The sequence below is a fragment of the Myripristis murdjan genome, chromosome 21 (genome assembly GCF_902150065.1).
Source record: "Myripristis murdjan chromosome 21, fMyrMur1.1, whole genome shotgun sequence".
Taxonomy (NCBI): Eukaryota; Metazoa; Chordata; class Actinopteri; order Holocentriformes; family Holocentridae; genus Myripristis; species Myripristis murdjan.
Window position 1 is genome coordinate 23,384,280 of NC_044000.1, and position 16,606 is coordinate 23,400,885.

Sequence of the window (16,606 nt, forward strand, 5' to 3'; positions counted from 1 at the left end):
GTAAAGCCAAAATAAAACCATTATTTTGAGGGGTTTTTTTTGTAGGCATTTGTTGTAGTTGTAGGCATAATAAAGAAAATCATTCAAAGAGTGACACTGTATTTCTTGAAAAACTCATTTATTGAGTAGATGATCACATTAAGACTTAACAAGCACACTGTTGAAAACAAACCAACACATGGAACAAACTGATAAAGATGCATGTTTTCTTCTGATAATGCTTTGTTGGCATACTGGTTACCAATACACACACAGACAGGACAAATCCACAACACTGACCCCTTTACCAGCTGTGAGTAGTGAGCAACACAAGGACACAAAATTTAAAAAAGATCTTATTGTAATTATAATGCGTCATAATAAGTTCAATAACTGTGTTACATAGAGGAGCCATAATACTCACTGAATGCAATGAACAACCATAAGATTTCTGTCCAAATTTTTCATGTCATTTTGGCTGCATCTCAGTTAGTACTAAGTTACTGAGTAACAAATTTGTCAGTCATAGACAAAACGTTAATCTTAATCTAGCATGGCCATTCTGCTACCATGCTTTGAGGTCTCAGCAGTGATAAACAGGCCCTTAGTGTTAGAGCTTTTAGTTTGCACAATGGCACTAAAACTAGACTTTTGTCTCTTGAATGCTTGAGGTATTGTTATCACACGAAACAGCTGTGTGCAATTCCAGTGACTCATTTCTTAACGATGAATTACAAGGTGTAGGTGATGTACAGAACCGATTTATGACTTTGACACAAAACGAGTAAGGCAACGAGGGTGAAGAGGCACCCTCAGACAAATTCTGGCAGGAGAGTCCCCCGTCAAGCACTGATCACCAACAAACAGCCTACTGACAACAAACAAACCACACTCGCCTCAGGGGACCTAGTGCAATTAAGGTAAACAAGGCTCATCATGTCATCTGCCCAGTGCTGAACCTGGAGATTGCTGAGCATTTAAATTGTACCTTTTTACCATCACAAGTATGGCTTCTTGCGTATTAAAGTTGAGTAATACATCAGGAGGGGGTGTGGCCTGTTTGGATAAAAAGCCTCCGGTCCTCTTTCCTCTGGACAAAGGCACCCTGCTTTTTTCACAGACCCCCTTTTGGGAATGACTTCATTTCAGTCCAGAGATCTCCTGGAGTCCTGGGCACACTCACCCCTGCTCCAGTTGGGGCCCATTACTGCAGTAGGTATACAGATGTCTCTGTGTGCGTGAGTATGTGTTTTTGCGTGTGTATATGTGACCGTGTGTGTGTGTGTGTGTGTGTGTGTGTCCGTGTTTAAACTGCAGAGGCTGGGAGGAGAGCTCACAGCTTGGGCTGATTGGCCAGCTTAACCTTCAGGTTCTCTGCCAGTTTATCCAGGAACTCAAAGGTGTTCAAGTAGTCTGCACGTGTCACACTGGAAACACAGGAGAGCAACGAGGTTAAACTTTGAATTACACAGAATGTCAGATAGATCTAGACTATGAGGCTTTGATTAACTGAATACTTCACACAAAAGCTCTCTGTTTGGTAGACTAGACTACTCGGGGTGACTACATGATACAAAACACAGAGCTTTTGGGTGAAGTGTTCCTTTATGGAGGTCACTAACTTGGGCAGGCCTTTGATGCAGATAGCCAGGTCCTTGGTCATGTAGCCGGCCTCGATGGTCTCGATGCAGACGGCCTCCAGCGCTTTAGCAAATGTAAGCAGCTCTTTATTGTTGTCCAGCTTGGCCCGGTGGAGCAGACCCCGTGTCCATGCAAAGATGGAGGCTGTGGCACATGCACACACATTTTAATAACAGGCATTAGTGAACTGATGAATCCATACACAAGAAGCATGCATGGGATACAAATTGAAGATTTATTGAACCTTCTATCTCTTGGGAGGAAGCCTTGAGTATTAGACCCTTACATTGAATCGACAATCTTTCATCAGTGTAACTAAAGCTGTTTTCTTATTTGAACTCTGGACAATGGTTAGAAAAATCAGGTCTGGACATTCATTGGAGTTGCGGGAGAGGAGACTGTCTGTGTCTCATCTACTGGAAATACTTTAGGCGAGGAGTGGCGCTTGAGTAGAGCGCCCACTCGCTCGCTGTGAATTCCCCAGACAATGACCTACTCTATGTAGACATGGGCTCAATCAGACATTACATGGACTTTATACTTGGGACCTTGCTGGGTAAGGGTCATTTAACGTCCGGTCCAGCGTTCTCACATACAGCTCTTCTGGGTAATGTCTAGATAATTTCAGGAATTCAATCAGTGCATGTGTGAAAGTGGCTATGAACTAGACACAAGCATCACAGCAGTACTGACTTTGGTATTCACTCAGTCTGCACCAGCTTCAGCTATAATGTCTCCAACTTCACATTGGAAAGTGCAATCCCTGAAACGAACTTAAGATGGCAGTAATGTGAAAAGGTGCCGAGTGTGTCATCAAATTCATCTTCCCTAAAGTCACTATTGTCGTTTTGTTAGAGTAAGAGTATTTTGGTCCTAGCACACATAAAAACCGGTCAAACAGGCTCCGTCTAGATTCCCCTTTAGTGTGGAGAAGTTAACGAGTTGGTATTTTACCTATAGGATTGGTGGAGGTTTCCTTGCCCTGCTGGTGCTGTCGGTAGTGGCGTGTCACCGTGCCGTGGGCGGCCTCCGACTCCACCGTCCGCCCGTCAGGACAGATCAGCACGCTGGTCATCATACCCAGGGAGCCGTAGCCTGCAGCAGAGTCGCACAAACATTTAGCCAACACATTAACAACACAAGTTTTAGGGATCAAATTATGAGGAAAGTTGCTAAAAGCCCCTTTTCTTTACATAGCTCTTCTGTTATACAAAAATATTTAACATAACAATAGCATGTGTTACATCTATTGTCTATTTGTCTATCTACTATCATCTATTTTTTTTTTATATTGCACTCTTCATAGTTCATACCCATCTAGAAAAAACACTTGTACTAAATTTAAGTTGTTGGTGTAGGACCACTGACTAAAAAATGTAGGATATGATTGCAAAAAGTAACCTTTCACTTAATTTAGAGAGAATAAGCCTTATAAGAAAGTTTTTTTTAACAAGGAAGGAGATAAACTTAAGGCACTCCTGCATTCAGGATTATTTAAATATGTAAAAGCCCTTTATTCAAATGTGGCTGGCTCATACATTTAAAAAAAAAAAAAAAAAAAAAACTCATCAGGGTACCCTGGTGAAGCCTAAAGGCTTTTTTACAAATTTAAATATTCCTGTCTGATGCAAGACTGCCTGAAGTTTATCTCCTTCCTTGCTGATGATCTCAAACCCTTTTTCTTTAAGAGAACCTGCATCTTTTTACTTGATGTCTTTCCTCTAACAAGAAAGGTTTTTAATTCTTTGTTATAAAATATTTATAAAAAAAATAAATAAAACAAAACATTGTAAACAATCCATAGCTAGTAGATGGAAATATGTGGTCTTCACCCACCTTGGGCCACAGAGTCAGACTGAACGTCTCCGTCATAGTTCTTGCAGGCCCAGATGAAGCCGCCCTCAGACTTCATGGCCTGAGCCACCATGTCATCAATCAGGCGGTGCTCATACCAGATTCCCTTGGCCTCATACTGGGCACGGTACTCCCTGAGATAAAAAGGGAGGGGGAGGACAAACATTCAGCCACATACAAAAGTGTTGATCTTACACCACATGTTACTGTCACCCCACATTACAAGACCATGGTGTGAGGGTTTGTGTTTAAAATAAACAGAGAGGTAGAGAGCCAGCAAAAGTGTGATTGTGGGATATCTCCGGAGTGTGTGCAAGGTATCTGCACGTGTTTCAAAGCACTTACTTCTCGTAGATCTCCTGGAAGATGTCTTTGAAGCGACCGTCATACTTCTTGAGGATGGTGTTTTTGGTGCTGAGGTAAAGAGGCCACCCTTTGGTCAGACCCATCTGGAAGGAGCTGTGGGCAAAGTCCCTGATGGACTTGTCTGTGTTGTACATTCCCAGGGCCACACCACCCGTGCCTGGTCACACACATTTACATACATACACCAAGTTTGCAACAACAGCTCATACAGAAGTACAAGAGTGCTGAGTGTAGTGTGTGCACAGGTTTACTTGTGGATACATCCTCATGAAATGTGTAGATACACTCCTTCTTTTAAAATGCACTATATATATGTTTTAATATTTTAGTATGCACTATGTATGAAAATAAAGTATAGACAAATGTCATTCTCAAAGTCAGACAACCAAACGCTAAACAAACAACGCTAAAATTCAGGGTTCGTACACTTTTTTCATGGTCAAATTCAAGCACTTTTCAAGGACTTTCAAGGTCAATTTTTTCAGGTTTTCATTAAAGGAGAAATCCGGTATATATATATCCTTCTGGTTTTTTTTTTTAATACTGCATACAGGAAATACAGGTATGCAGTATTAAAAATCAGAAAAAAACAGAAAAAAAAACAGAAGGAAAAAAGAAAACAGCTTCAAACAGCTTCAAAACAGCTAGAAGTATTTAGTCTGCCCTCTCCTTATACAGTAGATGTAGGGTATAGGTAGATCCCCCTAAGGGAAAATTCAAAATTGACATAACAATTGCATAAGTAAAATAAGATTAAAAAAATAGATTACATTAAATGAACAAGAAAACCATCTAAGAATATTATATAATAATAATAATAATAATAAATATGTCAATATAATTCATATATATTATTAATATACTGTATCAATATGGTTCATAGATAGCATAAAAATAGAGAGAGAGAGAGAGAGACAGAGAGAGCTTGCTGCTTTGGTATACGTCTTGCGCTCCAGTAGCCAAGCGGTGTCTACTCTTATGTCTATCATCTTATGGGCCAACATCAGCTGTGCTTCAATTCTAAGTTGTGGGAAGTTCCTGCAGTTTACTGTTGAGAAACGCAGGCTTTGTTCTTAACTTAGCCCTTAATAATTGTCACTAATTGACACTGCCATTCAGACACATCACATAGTGCTTCTACATTTAGGTCTAGCATGCAGCTAATGGTTAGCCACAGTGGTGTAGTCTAGTTTATTCTAGTGGGTATACGCGCACACGCACGCACACGCACGCACACACACACGCACGCACGCGCACGCACGCACACACACGCACACACACAGGCTCCCTTTCTGAAATGTTAACGTTAGCTCCAGCTGTAGTGTCCCCCGAAAAATGGTCAAAAAGAGCCGCTTCGTAACACAGAGAAGGCGACTTTATGAACGGGAAAGTGAACGTTATGTCAAAAAAACATGCTGATACGTATCTTTGCGCATTTTTAAGTGGTTATACGGAAATGCGGGACCTTTTCTAGTGGGTATACGCCGTATACCTGCGTATCACGTAGACTACACCACTGGTTAGCCAACAAATCACACATGTAGGGCTAGTCATCTCTGTGACTTACTTTTCATGACTCGAGAGTGCTGACTCTCCCATAGCGAAAAGTTGAAGCTTCTTTTTGCATATTTTGCAGCATGCTACACGTGGATTTGGTCCATGTTTTATCCACTGTTTCTACTTTTCATTACCCAGCCAACGTTCATTAAAACGGCAACCTCCCGGCACGTTGGTCGCATGCTGCTGCACTGCCCTCTTGTTGGGGGCGTGACACATGACAATCAATCCAGCTCTTGTGAAACCCATCAGAGCGTGAGCTGTGAAGGCGTCATTTTTAATCCGACTTATTTTATTTCTCTCCATTTAATAAGTGGTCCATTTAGTCAGACCAGAAATATGGTAACAATTTCAAGCATTCAAGCATTTACAAGCGCGTTACCCAAAATTCAAGCATTTTTCAAACCTTGAAAACATAACATTAAAATACAAGCATTTTCAAGGTTTTCAAGCACCCGTACGAACCCTGAAAATTGCACAGAAACATCCCTGGAGCCAATTGTCATTACTCAACCGTTTCAGTTCTGTTTCAACTGGCTGAATGTTTGGCTTCAAGAGTGATGAAACCATAGCGAGTAAATAGTTTGGTAGAGATAAGACGATAGTCCATATCTCATACTGTCCCATTTACAATATAAACACTTAGAATAATGGGGTTGTAAAAGCTTTTCTGTGGTGCCAGTCTAGTTTAGCTTTATTGACTGACATGCTATTACACATGGCACACCATCCAGATTGTGATGTTTAAAGAAAGATATTTACTCTTTGAGGCTGGTGTGTCTACATTTGCACACCTGAGAAATTAGTAACTATGACAGTAAAAGCAGGAGCCAAACGGTTGATATCAAACACGGCCCATTCTGCTGTCTCTCAGTGAAGGGTTGATTTGACAAAGAAGTGACTGTACTTACCCTCAAACTCATGAACGACAAACTTGACTGGCTCCCCATTTGTGGGCGTGTATGTCATCTCCACTTTCCCCGGCCCGGGTACCACAAAATCCGTGGCCTTGTACTTTAGGGACAACACAGAGAAATTATTGGTAAGTTAATAATAAGAGAAAACAAGGCTGTACCGTACAACCTCTTGCTTAGAGCTGCTATTCACAACATGAAAACTGCCTTTAAAGATGGTATTTGATAAAAAGAAAAAAAAAATCAGAGCTCAAATGACAATGACAAAGAGAGCCAACCGAGGCAAAAGTATCAAATCATCATTTATACCGTCAAATAATAGAGGAAACAATAAGTCAATAAGTACGTCAGCAGGACACAGAAAGTGCAATGTCAGCAATTTCTGTGACATTACGTAACCAGCACTCAAACGAACTTTCACCTGCTTCACTCTCCTCGGAGTTGAGGACTATTGACTTGGGCTCAGTGCCACAGGGTAGCCTATGATTTAGCTTTGTGATGTTGCTGCAACTCTTCCTGGGCTGTGGCCGTCAGTGTGTCCACATTGTGGTCCAAAGGGCAGCTTATGAAATATAATCAGTCAGCGAGTCTCTCCCTCTCGACAACACAATTATGCTTGAGCTAACTGCAGCCTATTGTGCTCTGACATGACACGATGGCCAGCTGGTGGTCAGTTTGTTGTAGACAGAGGATTACTGGAGACTGGGGATGGTGTTTGACTCTAGCCTTGCCCTCTCATGGTGCCTCAGTAGCTGTTGTGGTTCTGTGAGATAAGTAGGAAGATGCTTTAACTTTCCCTGCACATGGAAAATGTTTATAAGAGATTTGTTCTGTCATTTTAGCCACTTTTCTGTAGTTTTGTGTGGTTTTCTGTGGTTTGCACCATGGCACTTTATCCATAGGCTGTGTTGTGTTGGTAATTTTTTTTTTTTTTTTTTTTTTTTTTTTTATCTTATGTATGTGTGTGTATGTATGTGTAGGCATGTATATGTATGTATGTGTATATATATGTATCTGTGTGTGTATGTGTATATGTATATATACATATATATGGATATATATGGATGTATATGGATATACAGATATATAGATATGAACTGCATGTCACAGTGGGGCTCTTTTTAAATGGTTGTCTATGTTATGTCCTCGGGGGGGGGGTTTGTTTGTTTTTTTTTGTTTTGTTTTTTGTTTATTGAATGGGCTCTATGTGTTGTCTTACACTGCAAGTGATTGAGGAGAAACGACATTTCAGGCTCCTGATGTATGTAGGTACATGGGGAAAATGACAATAAAAAGTGATTCTGATTCTGATTCTGATTCTGATAATCTGGGTTATTTCATTTTGAAATGTAAACCTGATGCCTGGTTCAAATGTCTCGCTATCATTTCTCATATTTCGCCCTACTACTGAGCCCTTATGAACCGATCACTTGCATTGTACCTGGTCCCCGTGGGCGTGCCTGCCGATGATGATGGGCTTGGTCCAGCCAGGCACAAGTCGGGGGATGTTCTTACAGATGATGGCCTCCCTGAACACCGTGCCGCCCAGGATGTTACGGATGGTCCCGTTGGGCGAGCGCCACATCTGCTTCAGTTTGAACTCCTCGACGCGCTTCTCGTCTGGCGTGATGGTGGCACACTTGATGCCCACGCTGTAGCGCTGGACAGCCTCTGCCGCCTCCACTGTCACGCGGTCGTCGGTGGCGTCGCGGTTCTCCATGCCCAGGTCATAGCTGGAGGAGACGGAGACACGGGAGGTGGAACGTGAGCGAATGAGAGTTTACTCGAAATGTAATCGAGTAAATGTGTGCATTTGTGTGTCTTGTGTGTAGGAGATCAGACGGAGTACGCAAGTGAGGGGAAGAGAGATGTACAGAGAGAGAGGAAAAAGCCAGAGAAACAAGGAGAGCCCTTGCAAACACAGCAGAAGAGGCATGGCACCTCGCAAACAAAGGCAGTCTGTTCCAAGAGGAGCAGTGACGATTATACGCACTTCAGTACACATTACTTCACTGCTTCCCTGCAGCATTAACAAACAAACCAATAAAGCTTAACCTTATGTCTGTTGTAGTACTCTAGAATCTAGGCAAATGCAAATATTTAACCACAATGCCTGATGTGAAAAACAACTGTTCTACGTCAAAGGAGTTAAATGGCATTATTGAGCAGAGAAGAGAGTGGGAGCTCGCTTCCAGCACTTGCCAAGCGCTTGAGCGATGCTACAAATAACTGATGGGGCCTCACAGGGCTCAACTAAGGATCCACAGTCGTTCTTGGAAGACTAGACACAGTATTCACATCAAGAACAGCCATTAACCTCCTACTCCCTAGGCATCGCCACTATCACACTCGCACTCCTGCAGCAGTTCCTTTTCTTGTCTGTTGCTTAAAACACAGAGGAGATTTCTAAAAAACTGGCAACAGCACTAAGACAAAAGAAAACAAGGAATCAATTGTGCAACGTCTGCTGGCCCTCTGCCAAGACCATTTATGAAGCAATTGGAAAGGCTGCTTTACACCTCACACTTTGTCACGCTTGATGAACTTCATAGCCTCACGACAGGCCGTTGAACGGAGGAATATACACAATACCGGAATACGAGCACACACTTGATGTCATCATCATTTTCCCTTTGGCGGTGTATGCTTTCTAATGCAAACATTAAGTAGGCATTGTGGAAAAGCAGCTACAACCTTTCACCTACTTTCTTTGTCCCCTCCCCCGTAAGCCAATACCAAACCACAACAATATGAGGCTCAACAATAGTGGACAAAACTATAATTGGATATACACCACTAAACCTCAATGATTGGCACTAGGAACATGTCAAATTCAGTTGTGAAGGGTGTAAATATGGAAAACTGAACAAGCAGCACCATTGCAAAAAATGAACTTCCTGTGTGTGTGTGTGTGTGTGTGTGTGTGTGTGTGTGTGTGCTCAACTGTGAGGAACTGTGTCCTTTCACCTCACATGCCCCATCAAGTAAGCTCATGCATTCCTTGGGCTGAAAAACACTATAGCCATAAACCGTCATGAACTCTAACCTGTGGTCTGTTAGGAAAAATGTCCCTAAGACTTTGGCTTGCTCTTATTATGTCTGCAACTGCTGTTGAATTTGTTGTGATTTTCAGATTTTAAGTTGGCTTTAACTAGCCTTAATCAAGTATCATGAAACACTTTGGACAACAAAGGGTTACACATTATTTTCCAGTGGCCTGATTTGTGTCAATGTTGTTCTAAACGATTGCTTACTGATTAATTATTACATCATATAGCATTAAATCTGTGCCACCAAGTCCTGTTGCAGAGTGAATGATTGACTTTTACAACGTGATGCAAGAAACAACAATGGAAAACTGGAAACATCTATGACCCTGTAACACTATAAGGACAGGTGTGCTCATGTAGAGCAACAACCAAAAACTGTTGCTAATTAAAACAGTCCATGTAGCACAGCTCTATGAGGCTCCTGTATTAAATGGTCACAACCAGGCAGTTTGTTAAGTGCAAAATTATTTAATTACTGTCCTATCTGTCTTGATAAGGAAGCATGAATCCCAAGTGTGTACTCAGTTTGTCTGGACTGAGTACACACTTGGGACTGCACATATCAGTGAGTCCCATCTTTTTTAAGAGAAGCAGAGAACAGGGCCTTTATCTGGTAGAAATGTGTGGTGTGATGAATAAGGCTCAGTACAAGTGGCTGGATTGAACGGTATGCTGTTTTAGATTTGAAAATAGTGTAATATCTTAAATAAGTCAGATAATACTCATAAAAGTAATGTCTGTAACTGTACAATTTCTTTGCAATCACAACATTTTTCTCCAGCTAATGTGGTCAACAGTGCGTCATCTTTTCTGTTAGCGCCCTTCTTGTCTCATGAGGTAAGTGGTCACACTGTCACAGTCTATTGTGCAACTACACACTGTATCCATTGCTCTATTACTGAGATAAAAAAAGACCCTCATAGGAGACCTTTTGTCAGGGTCAAGGCTTTGTGGGGTCAGCACAGTACCGCAGTAACACTCCCAATGCGCATATTAGAGAAACCCAGGCAACCTTTCAGTTAAACACAAATTGGCATTTTGCCTGTCGGAAGAAACCAGTAGAAACAGATCAAACTAGAAATTCCAGCGCAGCAGGAAGAAGGGTGTTTACCATTGTGTTTTTTTTTTTTTTTTTTTTTTTTTTTGACATATCTGCTTTTTTGTTGGACATGCATATTGGAGAGAGAAAGGAAAGACAGTGCAGAGAGCTAAGTAGCATCAATAGTATGTAGTACACACATTGAGCAACTGTGGCACCCTAAGGAGCTGCATGTTGTTGTTTTTCTTTTTTTTTTTTTAAATTAACTATCACCTACTCACCCCTACTGAGCTGTGATTGCCACACCACACCACCCCTTCATGTACGCGGAAGGAAATCAACACTGTAATTGCATAATGCAAAACTGGGAAGCACAATCTACAGGTTATTGCTCTTCTAGTTCTGTGAGTATGACTTTGATCGCCAGACAAAACATTTCAATGACACCTGAGGGCCTGTGCGTGTGTCATGGGGTGCGACACAAAGCTGATCTACACCGTGTGGTCTCCATAGCGAGGCGTCATCACCTGTGCAGGTCCAGCTCCAGGTAGGGGAAGATGAGTTTCTCCTTAATGAGCTCCCAGATGACCCGGGTCATTTCATCTCCCTGCATCTCCACCACAGAGCCTGCCTTTATCTTCTGAGCCATCTTGGAGCCTAGTGGTGGACACACAGAGATACAAGAGATACAGAGATACACACAGACAGACACACATGCATGAACAGAAAGAAATGAAGAAAAGCAGCAGAATAATAATCAAAAAAGAAATCAATGTGCAAAAAGATGTGGGCCAATGGGAGAACATGCCAAATGCAGTGGCCGCATACTCTCACGGGTGATCATTCAGATAAGTGACACTGCGATCAGGTGCCACGTTACGCAAGACCACAGTGTGAATGGACTTTATTCAAAACATCACCGACTAGTTACCAGAGCAGTGACTCAGCTTTTCATTCACTCAACCCGATTAACTCCTTAATCCCCTTCAAAGTCAAAGTCTGTCAAAGCGAGCCCCATTATCCTCACATGGATAAGCAAAGCCACGGCTGCAGTGCCAACACCTACTTCATTCGTAGTCCTCTCGGTAGCCTCTACTTTAAATTTGGAAATTACAAATAAGTTCATTGATGCATTTGAACGGCCATGATGACAGGAGCTCATACATGCAGAGGAATCCGTGGTCGCCTTAACTTTAATAGTTAAGCCAAGATTATGGAAACATTACAACTTGCTGCTTTATATCAATCTTTGGAGCACTGTGCGCAAAAGTTACATAAGTCTGAGGCGGCAGGCTGATCATCCATGATAGGGAGGGCACTAGCTACTGAGGCAGAAAAGCCAAAAACCAGTCAGTCTGGCCTCCGGAAGGAAGGTAAACCCTGCAGCTGCACGTAACGACGGCTTAGATACATTTTCAAATAACAGTGCTAACCAAGAAACACAGGAGGAAGCCCTAGAGAGGACGAAGGCCTGAATATGCAGCTAGGGGCCGGGCCGTCCTACATAGGCTGCACCACAATGAACAAGTGACAACGTTGCATACTTTGTCCCTTATTTTTTTCCGACTCAGAGAAAAGACTTGTAATTTTCCTCTGAGGTTTGCAGCCTGACTTTAAGACTTGGCTAACCCCGCCGGTTTAGCAGGACAATGGGAGGGGGCTGTCAAATAGCACCAGGGTCAAATAGGCTGTTATGCGTCGCCACTATTTCGCTCTGCAAAACTGCAATGTGTATAATATTTTAAAAATTGAAACGCCTACCTTGGTTTGTTCGCTGGTCCACAACACTATCGGGTACAGGATGAGAGGGCGGAATGAAGTCCTGGACTGCACTGACCAGGTTATCCGGGCTGCTGAGGGCGATTCAGGCTCCTGGAGGTAACCGGCTTCCACAAAACCAGGACCAAGCTCACTGACAACACCTTAACCAATCAGAGAAGAGGAAAGAGCCCCACTGCCAATCGGCTAAGCCCACACCATGTAGGGCGTGGCTTCGGTGGGCGGGATTTACGAAAAGCGCTGCGACGATTGGACCAAGTGATGTTCCGCTGTTCGGCGTTGTTTTCGGTGAAAGTGCACGGTGCACATCATGTAATTCAGGTTTCCTCTGTGAGGGAAGTTTCAAGGCTTCCCCAGCAAAATAATAATAAAAAAACAGCCTTAACATCGTTTTATTCCATTACTGTCAGATGGCGCTGCTCTAACACCAGACTGATTGTGTCAGCAGCGATATAAGCTTTGGCACAGTTTTTTTTGTTTGCTTTTTTGAGGGGGGACTTTTTTATGCAATAATGACCTTCAAATCGTCCCAGACTCTGTGTTGGTGCATTTCAAATTTGCACTTAAAGTTGAAAAACCCATAATTCAAGCAATGCTGGAGCAATGTGTTGTGCAGTGTGTCCACATAATCCATGTACGTCATCTGTCCTGTAGGGGGAGTTAAAAATCAAGGGGAAGGGGTGTTCCGGACAGGGACTCATGTCTTAACAGCACAAAGTTATGGTACAATCATTAAATCTACTTTTTAGAAACTGAGCTTACAACTTATTTGTAATGCAATGCATGATCCAGTGTATGAAAATGTTTCTCAAATTGTACTATTTTTACAATATCTTATATATAAAAAAAAAATGCAACATAAATGTATAATAGAATAAATGACAAATTGTCTCAGGCATGCAAATAAATTTGTCAGTCTCCTGCAATGACAGTAGCGTAAAACCGGCGTAACTTGATCCATGAGAGCCTGTTTTTCACCTGTGGTATCAGCTGACCGATATTATCTCCTATGGGGACTGATAGTTTTTCCATGTAGTCTTCGCCACCCTGAATAAGAAACAAACAAACAAACAAAAACATACTAGCCTTTTTTGCAGCTTACACAGGATTACAATAGGTCTTTCCTCCAGCATCTTCTCTAATATAACCTCTGTAAATATAGAGAATGATGGAAACAAACGTTGTGCACAATAAACAATAAATCCATATACCTGTGCAAACTACAGTTAACATGCAGTAGGCCTATCACACAGACCCATGCGCACCAAAACATACACACCAAGAATATTGCACGGTTCTACATTAATATTGCATAGGTCTGCACTGACTGGGCATTTGCTGTTAGAGACTTTGGAGTGGCCATTTTACCTCACTCCTCAAAACACATTTGTATGAAATCTGCTGTTAATTCTTGAATCCGATGTTTTTTTTTTTTTTTTTTTTTTTTTTTTTTTTTTTAACCAGGTTATTTATTTATCTTTTGTCTGTTTGTTTTATGCATTGTATTGTTTTCACATTCATATTTGTAATTGCCCCTGACTAACTTTGTCTTTTTCCCAATGACTTTCATTAACTCTATTTTATGTATGTGCTGCAATTTCTGTTTTGAAAAGGGATATAGAAATAAAGCTGTTGTTGTTATTCTTAATCTTTTTTTTTTTTTTTTCACTTGGGGCAATATGTTGCAGCCTTTAAGTTGCGGTGTAACCAGAAGGTGGCAGAACATCCCTCTGCGACGTGGCCATATAATGACGGACTCAGCAGCGCTTCACTCTCTCCAGCTGGAGCCATGAGAGCAGCGGGCTGGTGTGTGAAGCAAGTGAGCTGTACATCTCGGAGGTGGCACCTTTGGAACAAGGCTTTCCGCTCTTTTCAATGTCCAGGACCCGAACAAGCCCCACGTTTGATATCGGACGTCCCATCCCATCTACGAATAGGCTTGTGGGTGGTTTTGTTAAAATCTGTGGGGAGTGTGATAACCACTGCGGCTCCACTGGGGTTAAGTGATGTGATGTGTGTGTGTGTGACACATATATAAAATTATTAGACCAATCATAGCCCGTATGTTGCGCTGGCTCTTTAGGTCCCCGCCTGTGACCAAAATGTCCTCAGGTCATTGTTCCACGGCCATGAAGTTTTACAAGAGCTGCCGTGCGCTTTATTTGTTGGGTGGCAGAACAAATTTGATCACAGAGCCGCAGCCAGCAACAGCCACACTCAGCAATAAGGTCATGAAGCGATGGGGTTTTTTCTTCCTTTTTTCTTTTTTTTTTTTTTTCAGAAGCCATTTAGTCACAGCGTGTACCAAAGAAATAAGGCGATGGCTTTTATTGTTTTGTCTCGCTAGGAAAACCTTATTGGCCATGTATCCAGACACAGCAGGCTGTCATTTCATAAAGGCACAGCAAATAAGGTATAAGCTTTTAGGGTCCTCATGCGAGAAAAATATCAGCAACAACAATAGTGATGCTATACGCTTAATAGTCCTGTACAAATATCACTCTGAAATGATATTTGCTACATGTTCAGTAAAGTGGTCAGTACCACACTGCAAGCATCTCAGTATTATTGTAAGCATAGCTGTCGTTGTGTGTGTTTTTGAGTAATATTCTTGTTTACTAGGGCCAGTTTGTTTGTTTATTTATTTATTGATATCTTTATTCAAACAACACCTTTCCTCACCTCATTCAAACCCAAATCATCCAGGAATCCTCTCTGGAACGGCCTGTGTTTTATTTTTCCTGAGGTGCAGACAGGCCAGTGCATTGTCTCCACACCGCCTTACAAAAAATAAATAAATAAATAATAAAATAAAATAAAAAAAAAGACATCCCAGCAACAGGACCAAAGCTTTGGAAGAGGGTCCCCCAAGGTGTCATGTGACTCGACATCTGCTTTCAGTAGTAACCAAGATAACCAGGCAACGAGAGAGAGAGAGGGAGAGAGCGAGAGAGAGAGAGAGAGAGAGAGAGAGAGAGAGAGAGAGAGAGAGAGAGAGAGAGAGAGAGAGAGGTGAGGAGGAGCTTACGGTTGCAGCGTCTATAGCGCTCACGCCGCGCACCATCAGCACCAAAACTTCCAGTCCATCCATCCATCCTCACCTCTGTCTCACCACAACTCCTGTTATAAGAAATAAACACACATTGGCATTGAAACCACAACTTCATTCTTGAGAAGATTTTTTTTTTCCATTGGTGGGAAGGTGCACAGGTGATCCCACCGGTGCGTCCCACGAGTCATGCCCGGTCTCTACTGAGGGGATTATGGTCACAACCCCAGTGGTGCCAAAGTGGAGCCACCGCGCGTATCTCGGATCGGTGCGCTTCTCCAGGGGCTGGGATGCGCACCGGGCACCTCTCGGTTCCTGACCGGTTTCGGGTCTGAACAGGAGTCCAGCGCTGCCCCGGGGCGCAGAGGCAGGAGGACCCAGTCGACCCGGAGCAGGATGCCGGTGATGAGAGGGCTGCTGGCCCCGCAGAACACCTTCCTGGATACCATCGCCACCCGCTTTGATGGCACCCGTAAGTCACAAACTGCATGCTCTTTGCGTTTTTTCCCCTCTACCAGCAGATAATTAGACCTTTTTAATTCACTGATGATCCCCATCGAGTGGTTTCTCTACAAGCTTACATTTTGAATGATACAACACAGATAAAAAAGCAGCTAAAATCTATGTCCCCTATAACGCTGGGGGAAAACACTAAAAAGTAAGAAAATGTTGCTATAAAAACAACTGATCCCGACTGTCACAATATGGGAATTACAGGAATTGTTCCACGGGGTTTACTTTTAAAGTTTGGTGTTAACATTGTTTTTTTTTGAAGATCTATCAGATATATCCACTGACGTGCTCTATATAATGCCAGAATGTGGTTTGTCTGCACCTTCCCATGTTTCGTTGTTATGTGGTCACCATGCGCAGCCGAGGTGCGCTGCAAGATTGTGGAGCAAAGACAAACAACAAACACGCATTTCTGATGACTGCAGATGTCTTTTTCCCCCATTGGGATGCACACAGATATTATTCAATTAAGGTCATCTGTTCTGACAAAGGGGCGCACACGCTCGTTTCCATTGCGCACCATTGTGGTCACTCACTATTGTGTCTGGTTTGGCGCACGTGCAGAGGCTCCCGTTCCCGCTTTAATCAGACAGGCTCTGCAGAAACGTCGCATTTCACCACTTTCTCCGAGCGTCTGTGCGCACTCCACACTCCACTTTCATGCCTGATAAGCATGTTAATTAACTTGCTATTCTAGTCCGATCTCTCTTATAACACGCAGGCTATTTCAACAAAAGCGTTTAGCTAATAGTCGAGAGGGGGAGGTGGGATGTACAGACAGTTTTTGGCAAGGATGTCTTGTGAACAGATGCGATGAGCAGCCCGCGTGTGTGTTGGGGCCCATGCTGAGGATGTGGGCGGGTGA

General features: G+C 42.6%; 2 protein-coding genes across 2 annotated transcripts in view; one reads left to right on the forward strand and one right to left on the reverse strand.

The window, feature by feature from the left end:
- Positions 1 to 105: 105 nt before the first annotated feature.
- On the reverse strand, positions 106 to 12,291 carry idh1 (isocitrate dehydrogenase (NADP(+)) 1). Its single transcript, XM_030081036.1, has 9 exons — positions 12,162 to 12,291; positions 10,928 to 11,057; positions 7,753 to 8,044; positions 6,309 to 6,411; positions 3,820 to 3,997; positions 3,457 to 3,608; positions 2,575 to 2,715; positions 1,602 to 1,764; positions 106 to 1,406 (listed from the first exon to the last, which is right to left on the reverse strand). The coding sequence occupies exons 2-9, from the start codon at positions 11,047 to 11,049 to the stop codon at positions 1,313 to 1,315; spliced, it is 1,245 nt and encodes a 414-aa protein (XP_029936896.1). The 5' UTR covers positions 11,050 to 11,057; positions 12,162 to 12,291; the 3' UTR covers positions 106 to 1,312.
- A 3,239-nt stretch (positions 12,292 to 15,530) lies between these two features.
- Positions 15,531 to 16,606, forward strand: part of kcnh3 (potassium voltage-gated channel, subfamily H (eag-related), member 3) — a 124,238-nt gene continuing 123,162 nt past the window's right edge. The window contains exon 1 of the mRNA XM_030080581.1: positions 15,531 to 15,700. Within this exon, the coding sequence (XP_029936441.1) occupies positions 15,625 to 15,700 (76 nt within the window). The 5' untranslated portion in view covers positions 15,531 to 15,624. The remainder of the gene's footprint in view (positions 15,701 to 16,606) is intronic.